Source organism: Amblyomma maculatum, chromosome 1 (assembly GCF_055883805.1).
Source record: "Amblyomma maculatum isolate TAMU_Amacu chromosome 1, ASM5588380v1, whole genome shotgun sequence".
NCBI classification, from domain to species: Eukaryota; Metazoa; Arthropoda; class Arachnida; order Ixodida; family Ixodidae; genus Amblyomma; species Amblyomma maculatum.
In genome coordinates this window covers 317,761,234-317,782,165 of record NC_139344.1, presented here as the reverse complement: position 1 = coordinate 317,782,165, position 20,932 = coordinate 317,761,234, and the positions used below count along the sequence as shown (strand labels likewise).

Sequence of the window (20,932 nt, the reverse complement as noted above, 5' to 3'; positions counted from 1 at the left end):
CAGCGAATACTCGCACTGGCAGGCGCAAGTCGTCAATAACGGCCAAGAATGGCCGTTATTGACGACTGTAATTGTAATTTGTAATTTTAAAATATGCGTCCAATATTCCGTTCCCTGTCTAATGATGTTTACGGCAACTGCACTACATAAAACGATGTCTAAAAATTGAATTCACAAATCTAAACATGTCATGTCCTGTGGCTATGCGTACACAAATACAATATACGTTAATCTACTTTTAAAACACGTTCTGCTGAGTCTGCAGATGCCGGCTTCGCGCAAGGTTCAGGGTATATGTATATATATATATATATATACATATATATATATATATATATATATATATATATATATATATATATATATATATATATATATATATATATATATATATATATATATATATATATATATATATATATATATATATATATATAATATATAATATATATATATATGGGTGTGTTCAGATAAGAACGGTGATCGAGGTCCCATGAACAGTTTTTGTTTTCAGTAATATTTTTATACGTGGTGGCAAATGTCTTGACACAAATAAATGAGCTTTAGTTTTGTACGATACAGCATAGTTTTCTCGAAAAAAAAAAATCGTATATCGCTACAGGTAGAAAACGCCGTTTTTGCCAAGTTCAAAAAGGTGCAAGTTTGGAGGCCTGCTGTAATTGTAATTCATTCCTTTGTATGCACTAAATTTATGCAACTTCTATTTATGGGAAATATTCAAAACCTGTCTTGTTTATAAAGTTCATTTAGTAAAAAAAAAATCGCAAACATTGCTTCAGTAGCAACGCGCTACAAAGAAGCCCATTTTCGACCTTAAATACAGGCATGATGCGTTATGTTGCTAGGGTTAAATCTTTTTTTTATTATTATTATTCATATCATTTCCTTAATTTCAGGCGAAATTAGGAGCTCTAGACTACTAGGTGTGTTTTCCACAACGCGTCAAATTCGCCAAGAATTCGAAAACAGCGAAAAAGGCGCAGCTTTGATTTAAAAAAAAAAAAAAAAAAAAAGCCCCGTATTAACCAAACGTGCCCGCGTGGCCTGAATAGCGTCTGGCCTCGGAAGATTCGATTCCCATCTCAAAGGAGCTGCCCCAGTGGGTAGCTCCTGCTATCTCGGCCATGCCATGCGGCTTCGTGACGTCACACAACCCACCGACTTATCTGTGTCCGGCATGCATGTCATTTGCCAACTATACCGTCTACTGGCTCGCGATTTTTCGTTCACGACGCCGATAGCGGATTTCCTGGGGAGCGAAGAATTTAACGTTGTCGCGTTGAAAACTATTAAAAGTATTAGACCTATAATGCAGCAAGTTTATTTTAGTGAGCTAGCAGTAATTCTTCTAACAATAAAAAAAAAAAAACTCGTCTGTTTGAGTGTTTGAAGGGTACGACGTTTTAGGAGATAAAGTAAATACCAGACACTGTGTGCCGTTCGCTTTTTATTTTTTTTTCCCTTGCTGTTGTGTTTTAATCTGTGTCGCGTATTCGTTTTTGTTAGTATTATAATTACTTCCGTGTCGTTTCATCTGCTCTTATGTGCTGTTTTGTTTCTTCATATATTGATTACCATGCTTTTTGTTTTTGCCTGTTACATTTTTGTTTATTTATATAGCACCGTGTAGAATTTTCCGCTCCCCAATCCCTATTGGGCATTTCAAATAAAATAAATATGGCTGCGGTGGCACGAACTAGTCAACTTGGCTAGACGTTGCACAAGAGCGCTATGCTATCGCCGCAGCAAATCACTAGCCGCGACATTCTTGCTGAGATGTCGCTGTCATCAGGTTCCATCCGTACTCAATAATGGATTCAGAACGCACCATTTTCGCATCGCCATCCTAAGGTGCGTTAAGGGATCACAGAATTGTATTACAGTGTGCTCTATCTCTATAAGGTGCCGATCTTTGCGTGAAGAACTTGGAACCGTACATAGCCTCGAAACGAAAGCGAACTGAAACGCAACGTGCTAGAGAGCATATTCAAATTTGGCTAATTAAAATCAGCTGTAATCTTGTGTTTTGCTCGCATTCATGCCAATACATGTGAAATATCCTTAAGCTCTGTACTGCTGAGATGTGTGTCGCTGATTGGCTTTTCGATGCAGGTGGGGCAGCTCGTGGCCCGTCGCCATGGCTACCGCGCCTTCACGCAAACCTTCTGGAGCGCCTTCGACTCCTCCATGTTCATAAGCCAGAATTTTTTTCTCTACCTGACACTGGTTTGCGTCACCAGGTGAGTATGGACATGCGCTCAAACTCGCAATGTGCGCTCGCGGGCAACGAGATTCCAACTGCGTACATCAGCGTGTCCTTTTCTCGTCCTCTAACCGGGGGTTGTTGGGGCGAACATCGGAAAGTTACGGGGGCCGCGGCCTCTCTTTTATTGCGAAAGCAATACTACTCTAGGTTTCGAGCCTTCAGCGTAGCGCGGCGGTAGTCACGTCTTACCCACGTGACGCTGTTACGTCACACCCCACGTGACACAAAAGCGGGCGATGGGCTCCAAACTCAAGCGGTCGGCGTGGTGCGGTCGGAGCCGCGGTTCAGTTGGCAGGAGCTGCCAACTTGGATCTCTCGTTTCACATGGGACGGTTATGTCCGAATCAGCCAGCTAAGACCCCGGCATTCACGTTACCCCTATAGGCCACTAAGGCACGTTCATACGGCTTGGTTAAAGCGGGGCTTTATATCTGGGCTGAGGAAGAAGAAAAAGAGAAGAACGCTCGCTCACCCGCAGATAATGCTTTCGCTCAATATTTGGTTCAGCAGCGTTGAACTCTCATAATGTTTTTCTTTCTAGTTTCCTATAATCCTTCAGGAAATGACCTGCGGGCTCCACACCCACAGATAAGTTAGCATGCGTTATGGTGCGCATGTAAGCGAGCCTCTGCGTCAGACCAGCCGTGATAATTCCTCCTTGCCCACAAAGCCAAAGTAAAATGCATCTATTTGGTGAGCAATTGGGAAGCGTGTCAGTCGGTGCTTTTATTATTAATTAAAAATGTACACGTCGGATGTTTCCCCAGGAATTCGCGCCAAGAGGGGAGGCTCTAAATTTGTTATGAAAGGGTGGTGTTTGTGAAGTGTAGAGAAAAAACAATAGTTATTTTTTATAGTCAGCAATTAAAGAAGAAAAAAAAAGCGTTGTGCATTAAGGGGTGCATGCTTTCGGTAAAAGAAGACGTGTGCATAACACACCACACACACTTGAGGGATGCGTATGGAAATCACTGGTGCGCTTTTGGAGCTGTGGAGTAGCAGGAGGAATAAGAGCGTACGTGCGAACGTGCACCTATAGCTTGATTTATTATTTCGCACGGTATACACTCGTACGAAACTGATTCGTCGCGTGTAAGCGCCCCTATAGTCCAAGTCAAAATAAAAATCTGATGCTCATTACGTCAAGTAGCAAAGTTAGCTCCGTTTCTTTCTTTCCTTCATATATGGATGTTTGCGCGCTCAGTGTAGAGCTGCGTTTTGCTCCAGACGGCAACTCATCATTTCGTAACACTTGGATGAGATCAGCTTGTAAAGGCTGCGATTTCCTCCTTTTTCGCTGGGTTTATGTAACCTTAGTCATTACTCGGCCTGCAGTACAGAAGCACGTGGCGCGTTTGCACGATGGCGCTCTGGCCAAACAACGAGCTTGCTGGCGGATGCCGCAGTGCTAGCAGAGCATCGAAGCATTGACATCGAAGAGTTTTTTTTTTTTTTTTTTTCCGACTTCGTAGATGTGCTGTGGCGGGTATATGCTCTTATCGATGTCTTCTGACGTACGGACGCCGTAGCTTTGTGGCGCAGTGTTTAGCCTGGCTAGAATTGGATGTGGACGCCGAATCAGTAGAGTGCAATTCCGAGCGGGAGAGTAATCACAGTTGGGACGTACGCATGGGCGCAGCTTTGCGACGAAAGAGGGAATGTAGTCCTTGTGGACGGAGCAAAAATTCATCGTTTATACAGCGCTGCCCCTGCATTAGCAGCGGTCACGGATTTGGGTTTCCGTTCAAGACGAATTTTTACTCAACAGAATATTCGAAAATTCAAGTTGCACACATCTGCGAGAAACACTAACACGCAAGCTGTCTGCGATGCAGGGTGGCCAGGCGGCGGCGGCTGTCTGAAGAATATATAGTTGCACCCCACTGCAAATTCGATGTTGCGTGCCAATGACTTGAACAAATGTTGCAGTTTTCATTAATCGAGACATGACAGACATTCAACGGTCTTAGCGTTTTAAACGATCCCTATATACGAGCAATCTTTTTATGTGTGGCAGCATCCTTTATGGGCTCCGCTGACTTGGCTGGGTTCCTGCAACGCGGCTTCGTATACAGTCAGAAACCGAGGCGGCTTTGTTGTCTGTCAGATGTGGTGCACGTGCGTCCGCTTAACGGGCACTGAAGCGTAGAACATACAGCACGACGAGGAAGACGTCGACCGAGTCTCTCGACGTCATACCGGTAGCTTCGCTCGCGCGCGCAAACGTACGTGTGCCCGTTAAGAACATTTCGCTCGAGAAACGAGGAAATCCCGCGGATCTTTTCTTCCCTGTCTTCTCCGGGGCTCGCATGACGATCGGCATCGCTACACCGACGGACTCGAGTGGTGGCACGATGCGCGAATGTCTGAGGAGGAAGTGCATGAAACAAGAAGCGTGGCTGAGAAGACGTGAGCGATCGACGCGAGGAAGAGGCGACGTCTCCGCGCCAAGAACCTGCTGCTGTTGTTGATACTCAGTCGTGGGTGTTTTTTCTTGTCTTTTTCCCCAATTTGGGTGCCAAGGACGTCCTAAAGGAAGCAGGAGAGTTCTGTAATAAACGTGGCGGCGTTGTTTCATCGCTTATGCATGCTCACGTCATTTGTTTGGGGATGCGGCGGCACCGTCCACATGTTCTCCATGCAGCACACAGCTGCGTTGTAGACGTTATCTAACGCCTAAACTTCTGTAAAGGGCTTATATATATATATATATATATATATAATATATATATATATATATATATCTTTCGTGCCGCCGTGTTGCGCGCTGGACTGCTGGCATGCTAGGGGACAGCACTAAGATCACGCATGCTCTGACTCCATTCTGCACACAGTGCAAGCATCACGTGCTTGAAAAAAATGAGAGCGCTGGTGAGGCTTTCGCCAAGAATGCATGCCTAAACGTTGATGGAGCCAGTGCCCTTGCTTATAAGGAGATGTGCTATGAGCCTTTCCGACACTTTTCCTGAGGAATGTCTATTTCCAACGCAGCTTAGGCACAGAATATATATATATATATATATAATATTCTTTTCCTGTATGACGCGGATCAAGTCAACCTTTTTTTTTTTTTTTTGCAGTACTTCGTTTACAAACACTGCCGTTTTCACCTTCACCTTTCACCGTTTTCACATGCGCTGCGCACCAGAATTTTTTTTTTTTTTTAAGTCGCAGTACATTATGTAAGCTGCATAAATGGTACTTCGGTTCGAACATTTCAGCCAGCTGTTTTTTAAGCAGCTCCTGAATTGGCACATTCATAAGCTTAGCTTATTAACCTTTACTGCTAAATATCTTTGGAGAACGAAAATATAACGAAGACTAGTTTGCGCAACTCGAAACAGAACTCGATTGGTTTCTCTAAGCTATAGGGTATGGTCTGTTTAAAAATCTTGTTAACTATTAGCCGGTATAGACGATATATAGCGTAAAAATATTATGCGAATGCTCGATGCTTGTAGAATAAATTTCGGCGCTTGATCCGTATTCTCCACCCGGCTTCTCGCGCGTGACGTGCTTTTTGAACTGTGCAACGAACGAAGGACTGGTAATAATTGATAACAAGACAATTTGAAAAAGGCGAACAATAAAGGCAGCGTCGCGAAAAACTATCACCATTAACAACAGAGGCGCAGAGCTCGGCTCTGGGTCTTTGTCACCTCTCGTTAAAAAACATTAGCAAGCTAGTGCGCACCTCTTTCAGCATCTATTAAATTGACTGATTTTCGAAAAATGGGCATTATATTTTTTCAGAATTGCTTTTTTTTTTTTCGAACGACCACAATTGTGTTGTTCGAACGGCTCTTCCAAGCGAGGCGTCTAATTGAGGGCTGGGCCTACATTTTTATTGAGACACAGCATTTAGTTATTTCGTTCGCGTGCTTCGGGATGCTGACTGTTTTGATGCACGACAGAGCTTATAAGGAGTGTCTCAGAAGAAGAGATTCATCACTTGTTGGGGGAAGGGGGAAGGGGGGGGGGATGTTGACACTTGGATGTTGACACTTGTGCCAGGTTTCAGGCATAAGTCTGAACGTGTAAGTGAACGAATTAATGCACATGAAAAAAAAAAAAATAAGACGAGAGCTATAAAATATTTCCGAAGAAAAAAGAATAGTTTTTATCCAGGGTAAACTGTAAGGCAAATATATATATATATATATATATATATATATATATATATATATATATATATATATATATATATATATATATATATATATATATGCCTTTTTATTGTGCCTCGCCGCGGGGGCTTAGTGGTTGGGGCGCTCGACGCGACACCGAGGACGCGGTGTCGGCCGCCTTTCGATCGAGGCAAAAAATAATACGCCCGTTTACTGTGTGATGTCTGTTCACGTGATATAATCAAGGCGGTCGAAATTTCCGGTGTCTTCCACTACGGTGCCCCTTTAAACCAAAGAAAGCATCTCTTCTGTGGGAAACGCCACAAAGGTTGATGACGATAGCGGTGATAATTATGCGATGACATGCCTATTCAATGCTGAGAAAGCCATCTACGGTGTCCAGTACTGTACCGTGTCAACACCAACTTTCCCAAGGACTAACTCTACTGAAGTGCTGTCAGTTTCGCTACTGAAGAAAGGGACGTAATAGCGATAGACGTGCCGCAAACTTGAAAAGAAGGAACGAAAAAAAAAAAAAGCAGTTCGCGAGGAGTTTGTTGCAAGCAAAGCAAGATGAGTTTGTTGCACTGCTCGTCCTCAGATATAATAAAAAGGGCAGAGCCCCCAAAGTGTCATATATGCTTTCTAAATTACTCTTCTTGCAAGTTTTCCTAACCCCTGCAATAGATTTGTATGCATATATACGTAGAGCACCTTTGTTTGCATGCCTCCATTTGAGCAAGGTCATCATGTTGCTACAGCGAAGGAGAGACGTTGCATTGTCGTCGACAGTCCCACATGATTTCGCAAGCCGATCCTCAGCGGAGTGTGCAATGCCGTCCTGATGGAAAAATTGTGCTTGGGGACTGCATGCATGGACGGGCTAGGATGATAACTGCAGGCAGAGCTCGAAACAAAACACAGCTGATAGCTGTCTTTTTTTTTTCTTAATCTCTTCTTTTTTCGCCGTAAGCAAAAAAAAAAAGAGATAGAGAGATAGATAGATAGATAGATAGATAGATAGAGAGAGAGAGAGAGAGAGAGAGAGAGAGAGAGAGAGAGAGAGAGAGAGAGAGAGAGAGAGAGAGAGAGAGAGAGAGAGAGAGAGAGAAAAGCAGAGAGAGTGTTTGACTTGCTCGCTGAGAACTGAGACAGTTTCGCGCCGTGAAACCAGCACAGATTTGTGTCCTTCTGATCCTCGTCCTTCGCGCTGTTATTCCATAATGTATTACCAACTAGCCGGCACCTCAACGCTTGTTAACAGATTCACGATATATATATATATATATATATATATATATATATATATATATATATATATATATATATATATATATATTGCCAAATTTACAAACACATGCAAACAACGACCACGGCAAAGAGCGCACACTCTGATTTTAAACACTCCGTCCGCAGAAATTTGAATTGTGACTCCAGGAACGTGGTATATATGCTCGAATGTGGCGAGTGTCAAAATGCAATACATAGGACAGACCGAGAACCCCTTCCGAATTCGATTCAACAACCATCGCGCGCACACCAAATCTCTCCCCTACCTTCCCCTGTTCAAACACCTGCAACAAAAGAGTCACGAATTCGACAAACTTAAAGTTTTCCTGCTCCAGAGGGGCCCCCATAGCAACCGCGAACGGGAACAACGAGAATCGTACTTTATATTTAAATTTAATGCCCTGCAGGCCGGTATAAATGAGAGCCCTGGTATCCGTTCTCCACTCCAAAGTTCAGTTACCCCCTGAATTCCTGTCGCAAACTCACCCAAACTGCCAAGTCAAGCTCACTGCCAGCAGGCCGAAGGAATATTAGCCTCCCCCACCATACACACAATGAAGGTCACACAATTCCTGCTTTCGTCGCCTGTGGTCATAACTATTACTGTGCTTCCTTCCATGTGCCGTCATTATTTTTTTCCTCGCACTCCCCACCTGCACTTTTTTTCACTCCCCGCCTGCACCTGCTTTTTACCCCACCCACCACTACAATGCCATTGTACGCCTTTGCGTCACCTGTTCCTTTCCCACTCTTCGCCTATAGAACCTACTCGCATCGCTTGCATTCGCACTCCTGATGAAGGCCAGTTTCTGGTCGAAACGTCGAGTCCAATAAAATGTTTCTTTAAATGAAGCGTACACCTCGCTCCATATATGTATGTAGGCGTCCACTATAGTAAAATAAACGACTTCACACTGTCATTGAAGCCCTGGAGCCTCTGTAAAAAAACGAAACCTTTTAACTTCCTTGGAAAGAAGTTTCTTCGTTCATTTCGGACCACCCTGACCACCATGCTGCCTGTTGCAGAAGGTTAAATGCAAGCTGCAACTATTAGCGGCTGCCGGCCTCATAAGTAACCGAATTCTGTGCTCATGGGGATGGTGCTGTGACGGTATTATAGCGTCTTTTTTTTTTTTTTCATCTTTACCAGGCGGTTGACTGGCCGACTGCATCTGATGCAGTCCACGCTGCTGTGTGGCTTTGTCTCTTCCGCCTGTGCCATCACAATCGAGCGACCCGCGAGGTAACGCACACGCGATTGCCTGCATGCCCCGATCTTCCGTTATTCATTGACTTTTGTCCCGCAGAATGTAACACCTCATTTATTTCTGCCTTGCATCGCTGGTGCCCATATAGGCTCTTCTGTGTGCTTACTTATTTCAGGCTGTTTGTTAGCCTACCGTGCATGGCTTGCTCCCGTGCAGTTATATACTGTAAGAATGTGGGACTACTCGTATTTATTCCCCTTGTCTATAGAAACCAATTGAACGTGTAAGAAGTTTTACGTGCTTTCGTTAACCGTGCCATGTTAGATACCTTCTTAGACAGAGGGACTCGATTCCTCCGTAGCATGGAAGGATAGAACGCTACACGTTCACTTCAACGGTCCTCGTTTGATCAAGCATGTGTTTCACCACTTCCTTTTTTTTTTTTTCCTTCACAGGCGGTCAGTTCTGGCGCTGTACATGCTTAACTTGGTAAATACTACTTTTGTACAGTCGCTTTTTGTGTGATACGCTACCGAGTGCATTGAAATCGCTTCACCGAATCTTATTCTTTATTTTCATCTTATAGGCGTCTGAAATTGTTTATCGCATGCTGCGCAGTCGAGGAATTGTCAAAGACGTACCAAACTTTGAGGTGAGAGCTTATTTTTTGATGCGATTTTCTTTTTTTTTTCTTCGGGAAAAAAATGGCATAGCTTCGCTTTAGCCATTTGGAGTGGCATTTCGCCGGGCTACAGACTCGACAACCGAATGGCCGCCGAGTCTGAGAATAGGAAACCCTCATTAGTACAGCTGATCGCATCTTAAGCTGGGCCACCGCCACTGCCACGTGAGACAGAAGTCGAAAATATACTAAAAAAAAAATGTTTCTAACAATAGGCGCGACGCAGCAACCATATTCGGTAACAATTGGTTCAGAGATGCACAATGTAAACGAATGAAATAGGCGTGTCCACCCAAATGGTTGCTATCAGGTATCCCCTATATATACTTTTATCTAGCAGGTCATGTACACAAATTTATGCAATGTCCAAGGAACTCAGCGCCGAACGTGACATTAAACGTTTTTCTTCTGCATCGCTATGAAAGATGACGTGTTGCTACACTTCCTGATCAATTCTTGCGCCAAGTTTTGTTTTAAGTCCTGCTGCTTTTCTGCTCTTGCACAGGTTGCAATGTTCGCGTTCAGCCTCGGTGGATATATTTATTATGCAAGGTGCGTATAGACCACGCTTTCTACAGCGGCGCTTATCTGAACGACGCGCGTTTAAGCTATTTAAACATCGTTTAATTTGTTTTATGGCTGGACGATCGATCGTTTGACATTCGTTCACCTGAATACTGCTGTTAACTCTGCATTTGGTCAATCGATCGCATTATCTTATGTAATCTGAAGTGTAGTTCGACAGAGTAGCGTCTCAAGTAGAATTACAGCCTTTTCTTTCACTGTACACCAGTTGGTCGGTTTACTTCAGATAACTGTAGTTAGGTTAGATATTGAGTAGCTAAAATTTCCTACCCTAACTTATTTACAATGTGAATTAAAAATACTCTAACCTTCTGACTTATTTACTTTTATGTCGCCTTTCAGCTTCAGACTATCAGACTAAGCTCGTGTTCTTTTCAGGAAGAACGGGCATTTTAACGACATCGTTCCACTTGTGCTGAGGTAAGTGAACCAACGTAATCTTCGCTGCGCATCGCCAAACAAGCGTCTAGCCTGTGGATGGCAGGTATCGAAATTTCAGTACAAAAACAGTTTATTCCATCCATCCATCCATCCATCCATCCATCCATCCATCCATCCATCCATCCATCCATCCATCCATCCATCCATCCATCCATCCATCCATCCATCCATTACATACATACATACATACATACATACATACATACATACATACATACATACATACATACATACATACATACATACATACATCCATTACATACATACATACATACATACATACATACATACATGCATACATACATGCATACATGCATACATGCATACATGCATACATGCATACATACATACATACATACATACATACATACATACATACATACATACATACATACATACATACATACATACATACATACATACATACATACACACATACACACATACATACATACATACATACATACATACACATACATACACACATACATACATACATACATACATACATACATACATACATACATACATACATACATACATACATACAAAGTTGTCACGATGTGGATCCAGTGACAAAATAATAATAATAATAATAATAATAATAATAATAATAATAATAATAATAATAATAATAATAATAATAATAATAATAAGCTGTGTTTTCTGGACGTATACTTTAAACTGCACTGAGGCAGATGCACAAGCACGGAGACCAATTTTTTAAACCTGGAATGTTAACGATCTTGCAGTCCAACTTCACTGTGTGGGTATTTGGCTTATGTGTTTTTCTCCGTTTCTCGGAAGCCTTTCGCGGACACCTGTTCATGTAACAGGTGGAGTGTGTACAGGAAACTGTTCGACTGTTTTTTCTAAACAAAGTAGCTTTAAAGGACTATAGACACCTAAATTTTGGGTTCGTATTTTATCATTTGTTATGATGCATATGACATTACAGTACACGGATCGCCGCGTCACATTCGCCTACGACTGCTGATTAATTTATAGTGGTATTTCTTCTCTCGCCTGCTTCGGTATCGGTTTCAACTGCCGAGCGATGACTATGACATCACAGCCAAGTCTAGGTCACGCAAGGGATGAAAATACAGTGATATACTCATTTATGTGTCATTTGAATTCACTACAATGATAAAGCCAGTCTGCTTCAAGAGCAGGAATCACTTCAAGTGAAGAGTGAGCGTTTTATCACTGTTTTTTCATGCTGCGCATCAAGACATGATTGTGACGTCACAGCCACCTCTCGGCTGTCTAAACCGAAACTGGTGAGAAAAGAAAATTCAGTTATAAAATATTTGCCGGTCGTTGGCGAAAACTGCGTACGGATTGATGTACAGGAATGACTTACGCATCGTTAACAAGAAGAAAAAATGCCACGACGACTCACGCAAACACGCCGCTTTCTTTTTACTACACAGTCTCAGAGCATTGACGCCTCAAATCAGTCAACACTGGTATCTTAGGACAATGCCTCGCGAGCCGTTAATTATTTATATATCGTACAGGTCAGACCGGTGGACCGTGACGGAGTACTTCGTGGACAGAAATCATGTTTTAGCACGAATGTACTGTTTCCCGAGGTCTAACCGTGCCTTGAGCATGTGCGCGACAGATACTGCGCCTTTCCTTTCCTGTAGACCAATTACTAATGAAAGCATTAGGAGGGTATGTAAAATGATAAATATTGATGGCAAAATAAGATATAATAATCAATTGGATGAAAGAAGAAAATAAAAGTAAAATCAAGAAGGTAAATAAATAAAATAACATCTTTCTGTGCGCCATGGTTGCCTGCATAGGCGCAATTGCTGCAGCACGTGCGACCACGCCAGGATGGCGAGTGAGCCGGATCCTTGTACTGTCTCGGCTGAAGAAACGCGCCGTGTCCTGTGCGGTTCAGCACTTGGACTTTGTTCTCCTTCCACGGTGGTTTTCGCTACCGCCTTTCGGTAGTTTTACCAACTTATATAGAAATAGCGAGGAGAGTCCACATCTGCCGATTGCGTTGAAATTTGAAAATACCGTAATTTAATCTGTTCATATATTGTCTCATTTGTGGTAGGCACCTAATCGGAAAGGAGGAGCTCGTAGGCTATGACCAGCTTCAGTCTAAGCTGGCCCTCAAGGAAGCGGAGCTCCTCAAGGCGCCATGTGACGTGGACAAGCTGGTGCGCATCTGTGACGTCACTCCCATAACTGAGACACCGCCGCTAATCGCCTGCAACGGCAATGGACCCGCGTACCGGCCGAACAAGGTCAAATGCATGCCCGTCAACGGTGTAAACAAAAGCAGCGACCAGCAAGGCTTCAAAAGGACCGTCGTTGAGATCACTGCCTCCGTGACCAGACTGCTGACGGAGCGGCACTGCGCCTGCCGACACCAGCACAGCTGCCTGGTCAACTTCTGCAAGGTACTAATTGCCCCCACAACCGATAGAGTCGCCCTCATTAATATACGGCGCGCGTTGGCACCAAACGTCGCAGCATGTTCTGCTGCTTTGGTCGTCAGAGCTTCCAAACGCGTCTTCGACCCGATTCCTAAACCACATTTCCGTCCGCGTGTCCTACAGGTAGTTCTGAAGTTCGGCTCCGTAGGATGGGCTGTCGGCGTCGGCTTCAGCTTGCTGAAGAGCTACCGCCAGTCACGAACCTGGCAGCTGCTGTCGGGGATACTGCTAGGTCCAACGGCACTTCGAACCGGGTGCTTTCTCGGAGGCTTCACTGGACTATACAGCGTGAGTGGCATCAGGCTCCTCCTGTGGGAAAGCTGTAGGCATCAATCAGTTTGTGCACAAATAATGTTATTTCTCTGCTAACGTTGAAAACAATAGAAATAATGTACTTGAAAAAAAAAAAAGCTAGCTATAGAAGACAGGAAAAATGCATGTGATGCGTAATTGTAATTAAATATTCCTCAATGGTACCTGCGCACGATAATACATGGGAATGAGAAAGGCAATAGTTCACGTCATATGTGATTATCATAGTGATGATTTCAAGGTTGGCAATTGTCGACGTTGGATCCGACGGCCATTCTAGCCTCGGGCTGCCTTCAAGAAGTGTGATTGGTGGAACAAGTTGCATGGGCATGCTCATGGCTAACGGCATTCGGGTGGTGTCGTGCACGCTGTGTGTTGCCCCAAGCACCGGGAGAACGAACGGTCGGGTTTTGCGTGTTTGTGTGTGCCGTGTGTCCCGCGAAGCGTTGGCGTACTTAACACATTCCCGAAACTAGAGCAGCCTTCCTTCTGAAGCGGCGGTGGGGATCCGAGAACCGGCGCCGGGAGGACGGCAAGGAGGAGAAATTTATGGGCTCCCGCAGGGCGCACTGCCCGTGTCATCCTAGCTGTCGCCGGCTTCTGGGAAATGTCTCCGAGGAGTTGGAAGCTTGGGATGCGAAGACAGCCGTGGACCTGGCGAGGAGGACTCTCGGAGCGAGAGAGGGATCGGAGGGAGCACGGTGGACGCACGGACGAGAGAAGACGACAGAAGAGACTGGACTGGAGTGTCGCACGGAGAGGCCGCGCTCCGAGTGATACGTACGAAATGCGCGCAATTTCGCAAATGCGTGCAAATAAATTCATAATAATCAGGAAATGCCAAGTGTGGTCGAGCTTCGTCGGAGAATTCCAGAGGGACGGAGCAAGGGACCTACCTGACTGGTGGTTATGACTGGAAATGCGACTTCCGGTTGGGATTATTCGGTTCGCTACCGAAATGTAAAAAAAAAAAAAAAAAAAAAAAAAAGAAAAAACTTTTGGAACAAACAGATGTGCTGCTCTACAACGAGAGCCTGCGAGGTATAAGTATATAGGCAGATTATTTTCTTTAAGTAAAATCTATAGTGTGCCTAGACCTGAGAAAGAAACGTACAGCCTGATGGGAGCACATCGTGACCGTTCTGACGAGATGTCTGGGTGACCCTAATTGCGCGGGTGCCAAGTTATGCTGACTGTGGCAGCGTTCAGTCCAATCGCCTACTGACCCAGCGAGCACGCATTCGGTGAGACGCGTGTGTGTCGACAGCAGATCGGAAGAGCCGATATATACTGAAAATGGCCATTCTCACGGACGCGGCCGCCGGACGCGCTCAACGGCTCACCGTGCTCCCCAAGGGCGTTCCGCACGCACTCCGTCTGAGTGGTTCGTCTTTTCCTGGCCGTCTCTTCGCAGACAGTTGTCAGCAGGGCCTGTTCGTTTTTATTTTTTGCACTCCACGCAACGGCGCGAAACAAGCCCTGCTCCCGCTGCTTTCCAGCGAATTTCTGTGCACGGGAGCTGTGCGCTGATGTGTCACTCGAAAAGTAGCGGACGTATGAGGAGAATGAAAACGATTGATGGAAATAGGCAATGAATAAAACGCATTAATAGACATCGATAGAGTTAATGACTATGATATTGACTAATAATGATTAATAATTAGTAAATGACTTGTAATGGCCAGTATGTCAAACTACGACTTGCAATGACCGCAACTGATTGGAAATGAGTAAAAATGCCTAGCTTTGAGTGATAATGATTACAATGACTAGGCATGATTCATCATGACTGCTAATGACTTACGAAACGACCAGTATGTCAAAAGACGACTTGAAATGGCTGCAGCTGATTGGAAATGAGTAAAAATGCGTATCTATCAGTGGTAATGGCTACAGTGACTATGCATGGCTTATCACGACTACAAAACTAGGCTTTCGATAACTACGCTTTCGCCGTTCTCTTCCCAAGAGACAACTAAGAGACCATCTATTTTTTTTTTCTTTTTTTTTTTTAGGTTCTCTTCTTCCGTTAATGTTCTGAGAAGAGGTTGTTGGCGCTGATGTGGAGATGCGCGCTGACTTTTCACATGCATGGCAGCGTTAATGGCGACGTTTCCAACGTTACACCTTTTGGTAGGAGGGATGTCGGCTAGTACAGTGAAAACGTTGGGATAAGATGACGTCAGGGACCTTGAATGCTTGTTCTGAAGAATCGTACGAGTCAGGAAGCTGTGAATTCCACGCCAGTGCCCGTAGACAAGAGCAGCGCGTGGCCGGTCCTCATGTGCACCTTGTTTGAGACCTCGCATAAGAAGCTGCTCATAACAAGTTGTAACTCTACACGTGCATCTGTGTCACACCTCATAGGCTGTATGCTGGCTGTATCCGGCTAACTTTTGTTAGCGACCTGCATGGTTTCACAGTATTGTCACTTAACCCTTCCTCCTGATATCGCAGCCGCGGTGCAGGTGCAAAATGGTCGTCGTCACCTGCTGCCCTTCGTAGGGACTGGTACCCCAAGGACCGGTCTTCCGGTCTGCTGTGAAGTTGCCTAACGAGACATGTTTTTGTATTCTGCCTTCGCAGTTGAGTAGCTGCCTGTTACGCCGGCTTAGCGGCGGACAGCGGGACTGGCACGGACTGGTAGCTGGTACCGCGGGCGGACTGGCGTGCGCAGCCTGCCCCAGCTCTTACGTCTCCTTGTACCTGCTCTGGAAGCTCATCGAGGTCGGTTTCATGCAGTGTACACCTTCGCAGCCTAAGTTCAATGCGCGGTTTTGTGTGGTGGAGGTGACGACAGTATACGATGACTGCGGATAAGGAGGAGGTTTAACTGTACCAAATGAGCCTTCGTTTCGGACCGGTCATGTGTGTTTAATGTTTGGTCATATTCTGCAGCAGGCATGACGCATATGCATTCGTGGATCTTAAATAAAAAGCTCGGCTGCCCAAACCTTGTTACGTACGAGGCGAGCCTTCGGAAAACAAAACTACTGTTCCAATATGGAATGTTCGCACAAGGTTTAACAGGCCTCTTTCGCTGAATGTGAACTAAATGAGCTATATGCATAGCTGAATATGAACTATGATAGGTTGCATTTCGGTTGCATGTTTATCAGCATGAAATCTATATATACAACCGCTCAGCATAAATGTCGTCTTTTATAGAGCTGCGCTGATTGAAAAGGAGCTACATGAGCTGCGATTATTAAGTGCATCTATACGTGCGTCATGCATGAGAGCTTACTACGATTTTTTTTAGGAGGGGGGTGTATACATTGATTTCACTGAAAAGTACATGGGCAGTATAGGTACCAAGCACATACTGATCGCCGATTCTGCCGAACCGAGCCTGAATGCGTAAAGATCGCTGCTTTACACTGTGCTCGTCTCCATTTTGCAGCTTGTCTACCTGAAGAGCGCGGAACAACAGCTCGTCCCTAAGTTCGAAGGTGCTGCTGTGTGGCTGTACGCTGTCTGCACAAGCATAATGCTTTACGTCGTGAGTACATTATATAAACCTTGTAGCAGCCGCCAGGAGCGCACATTATCTGTGATGCTTTCCGGTTTCATGATTGAAATACTGCGGACATCAATGTAGTTCCCTTCGCCATACAGGGAACTGTTCGTAGCTTCGTCGTCAGCTGTCAGGGATGTTCACTTGTGTAAAGCAGTCATGAGCAAAAAATTTAATGCCCTGGTCATGGGCCTATGGCAACGTGGCCAACAGTAGACCATGCCAGCTTCCTCGGTCACCACAACCAGCTCCTAACAGTTCACAGAGGTGTTACCATCGATGTCGGCGAAGTTTGCCTTTACCATGTTATGCTGTAATAGCTATCGGAGGATGCGATTCTGAGCGATGCGATAAGATTTCACTTTAGGTAATGGCATCCAATGGCAACATGCAGGCAATTCTGGAGCCCCACAATTTGAGGCCGCAGTACCGCAAGTTCCTGGACGACATATCGGGAAAGCTGTACGTATACCGTTATGCCCCTCGTGATCAACTGGTGCACACACAGACGGCCTCCACTTTATGATGCATGCATATACTGAACATCGGGCAGCTTTTGCGCGCACTTTTTAGCGAGTCTTGAAATAAAAGATGCCAAGATGCTTATTCCCGTTTTTACGGGCGGCACTGGCGCACTGTGGGCAAAACACGGTGGGATGATTCTTTTGTACACGCTGCTCTATATATCTTTGCTATAGACAAGAGAAGCCAGTTTGGAAATGTTGATTAAAGAATGTAAACAAAAAAAAAAGTTTCTCCTATAGCTCCACTCGCTTATCTTAGAACGTTCGTGCAGAAAAATTAATGTGCAAAACGTTCGCTGTTCTTAACTACATGTAGTGAAGTACTGCTGCAGTTGTCGATTGGAACTCTAAATTTTGTTTTCTTTGAGGAAATTGAGAAGGAGCCTCGTTTGTGGGATCGTTTATTTCTGTTAGGGATACAGGGGCCCGCATGCAATTCGTACTTGGACCGACTGGAGGCGAAAACGTGATTTCAGGATCGAATATTAACTGCATCGTACATAGTACCTGCAGGTGGCCATATTATTTTAGGACATTGCTCCAAATTTGTCCTCTAGGTCTGTGAATTTGGCAGAAAGGCCATTAAGTAGGAAAATATTTTTTGGGCAGAGTTTACAATTGGGCGTGTAATGAAATTAATAGGGCTGTTTTGGGGGCTTTCGTGCGAGAAAAACCGTGGCTTGGCCGCGTGATTGGTTACATGGCGCGAAGTTAACATTTCATGGCAGTTTCCTGGCAGAGGATGAGTTAATAATAGCAAGGCCTTTCCTTGCCGTAAACTAAACGCAACTTAATGCCTGACGATAAATAGGACTTACGCCGACCCATTGGCTGGTAGACCGCATCAAGTAAGCGCAATATCAAGTGCATTGTGTATGCGCCCTTTGACGGGAACGAAAGTTGGAACTGGAAGCGTGTTTCAGTAGTAAACCGACTCTACTCTTATGCCCTTGACCAGTTGGTTTGGAGACTGCGGCGTACTGGCACTCAGCTCAGCAGCACTCAGCTGTCATGCATTGGTTTAGATGCAACTTTCTCCATGGGACACCTAAACATTTGAGGTGGCTGTGAACGCTCGTATATCCTTCGTGGTAAACACCTAATAATCGTAGGACGGCGTGGTTGTTGGGCTATGTCGATAGTCCCGGAAAAATAAGTCTTTTGCTAACCTCTTCATGACGGGGAAAAAAATATCACAAGTTCATTGTGTAACCTCCGCTGTTTTCTTGAACTGGAACTCTGTTCTTCGTTTTCTTTATTTATACCAGCAGTAATGATGGCCCAACGACAAAGGATGCATCCCATTGTCTTTTCCCACGCCAAAGGCTCGGGTATTCTGCTCTGTAAGAGGATGTATGGCAAAGACGCTGCAAGAAACATTTGAAGGCTTAATTTGCGCTTCAACTGCTAGCTCTAACCAGGACAAGCTGTGAATGTAGTTGGTTTTCCACCAATTTCAGCAGCACCTAACAGGACGAGAAAAGCACAGAGGACAAACAGCTCTTGTTTGTTCTGTGTGTTCCTGCTCGTCCTGCTACGCGCTGCTGAAATTAATGCGAGCTCTATATATTGATGCGTCACTTAGCGATGTTGTCCACGTCGATGTAATCTGCCTGTCTGGTCGTGTTAAAAAGTTGTTTATAGGCACCCTCTAGAGACACTCCTGTCTATATGTTTCGCTTTCGTCCCGTGAATCTCCCAACATTTTCATACGATTGCCGGTTCGTGCTTTTCACGCTGTGCAACTCAGAGTTGTGTTTCTGCATCGTGCAGCGTGGCGGAGGCGTTAGGTAGCTGCGCAAATGCAGGTGGCACCCGGTTGTACAAATGTACGACTACATTAGGCTCTTCGCGCCGCAAGGGCGACTTTGGTCCATGGACCCACTATATGAAGCAGGCTTCCGTACATACTTCTTTACAGGCCTCTTTTGCCAAACTTAACGCTCTTTTTACCACGTAGGTTGTCGCAGATCAACCGGTTTCCCTTGGACATGCTGGGTCTGCACTCGTCTCGGGCGTTCCCGCATTACTTCCCACTCAACCTGGACAGAAGACACGTCAGCAAGCAATTCCTGGAGCAAGTGCTCATCTGGGCTTGAGAGTCAGCCGCGCCGAGCTCTGACTGCGCGCAGCTAGTAGGCAAAAGAAAAAAAGGAGCTTGGGTCTAGCTATGCAAAAGTGTGCGCTACAAAATGCAACGCTACATCAAACAGCTACCAGAGGCTTAGAATGACGAAATGGAAAACTGAGGCCAAAATAGGGTAAGCGGCAGTTGGACCCACCATCCTGCGTGGCGATTCGTGGGGATGAAATCGCCTGGATTAACACTTGCTGTGATAACTTCACATTCACACCGCCATTGTCGTCGTCGTTGTCTGTGTCATCTCATTTTGTATTGTACATGATGGTCTGGAGAAACGCATACGTGTAACAAATAAAAACTTGCCCTGTAATTGCTATTGTGCATCACTGAAGTAACGTTTGGTTAATGATGTCGCTGTTGACGTGAACGTAGAAACGCCTTGACCTAAGCCCTCCCCCATCACCAGTCGTATCATCTGGGCGGACTTTCTGGGAACATGTAGTGGGAAGATATCGCTAAGCCTTATTTGATCAGAACGAGGCTAACCTTCAGAGCATTTTTTTTTTCGATTTCTTTCTCTTTCCGTCACGGCTACAAATTTTCGTTTACGAAGGCATGCGTTTGCATTGCCTGTGGAACAGAATCTCACTAAAGAAGTGAGTGCTGTCTTCCTCCCTTGCTTCTTTAACATTTTTTTTTAGCCGTTCGGGGGAGCGGCCATTTTCGCCTCCGCTTTCGCTGGCCATCGAGGCACCACTGCTGGGGACTGCGGGGCTGGGGTATCTCCGCGCGTGCAGTGTAGCCACAATTCGATAGCCCTCGGGCGCTAGAAAGATATATTCACTGCACGATTGTGTTGCAGCAAGTTCTTTGAGTTTTCGTAGAGGTAAAAGCGACGCGGTATCTATGGGATTTAGTTCACGTTAGTTGTTTGGTGCCCAGCACGCAGCCGCGCTAATGCTGCTTCGGTATCCCACAGCCGAGAAAACGTTCTTGAACAAGTATTACTCTTGTGCACGGCTCACATATATAGCTACACTTCAAGTGCGTTCTTCATGCTTCCTGCCAGCCATAGTGAATCCGCATGCCAGTCACACCAAAAAATTATCGCTGTGTGCTCGTCTCCTTTGCCAAGCGAACAGCAGACAAGTTTGGTTGCGCGTTATTCAGAAACACCGCCGAATTAAAGGATCGTTTCTTTTTATGCCTGAAGAATTTACAGCGCCTAACCATCTATAACATATGTAATCATGATAATTCTTTTTTAAATCCTGCAAGGTCCAAAGAAAGAAACAGCAGCAAAAGAATGCTAGCTAGAGAATAGTTTTCATATGGTGTATAGATTTCGGCATCCCAAAGTGGCTATGAGGTAGTGGAGTGCAAATTTCGACCACATGGGGCGCTGACACAA

General features: G+C 44.9%; 1 protein-coding gene across 1 annotated transcript in view; it reads left to right on the top strand.

Annotated features, from left to right (window-relative positions):
- LOC146207205 (transmembrane protein 135-like) overlaps positions 1-20,081 on the top strand; it is a 34,838-nt gene extending 14,757 nt beyond the window's left edge. Inside the window, exons 2-13 of the mRNA XM_084608622.1 lie at positions 2,134-2,261; positions 8,855-8,947; positions 9,368-9,401; positions 9,499-9,564; positions 10,100-10,146; positions 10,558-10,599; positions 12,701-13,049; positions 13,209-13,373; positions 15,984-16,124; positions 16,801-16,899; positions 17,309-17,376; positions 19,399-20,081. Of these exons, the coding sequence (XP_084464748.1) occupies positions 2,134-2,261; positions 8,855-8,947; positions 9,368-9,401; positions 9,499-9,564; positions 10,100-10,146; positions 10,558-10,599; positions 12,701-13,049; positions 13,209-13,373; positions 15,984-16,124; positions 16,801-16,899; positions 17,309-17,376; positions 19,399-19,537 (1,371 nt within the window). The 3' untranslated portion in view covers positions 19,538-20,081. The remainder of the gene's footprint in view (positions 1-2,133; positions 2,262-8,854; positions 8,948-9,367; positions 9,402-9,498; positions 9,565-10,099; positions 10,147-10,557; positions 10,600-12,700; positions 13,050-13,208; positions 13,374-15,983; positions 16,125-16,800; positions 16,900-17,308; positions 17,377-19,398) is intronic.
- Positions 20,082-20,932: the final 851 nt, after the last annotated feature.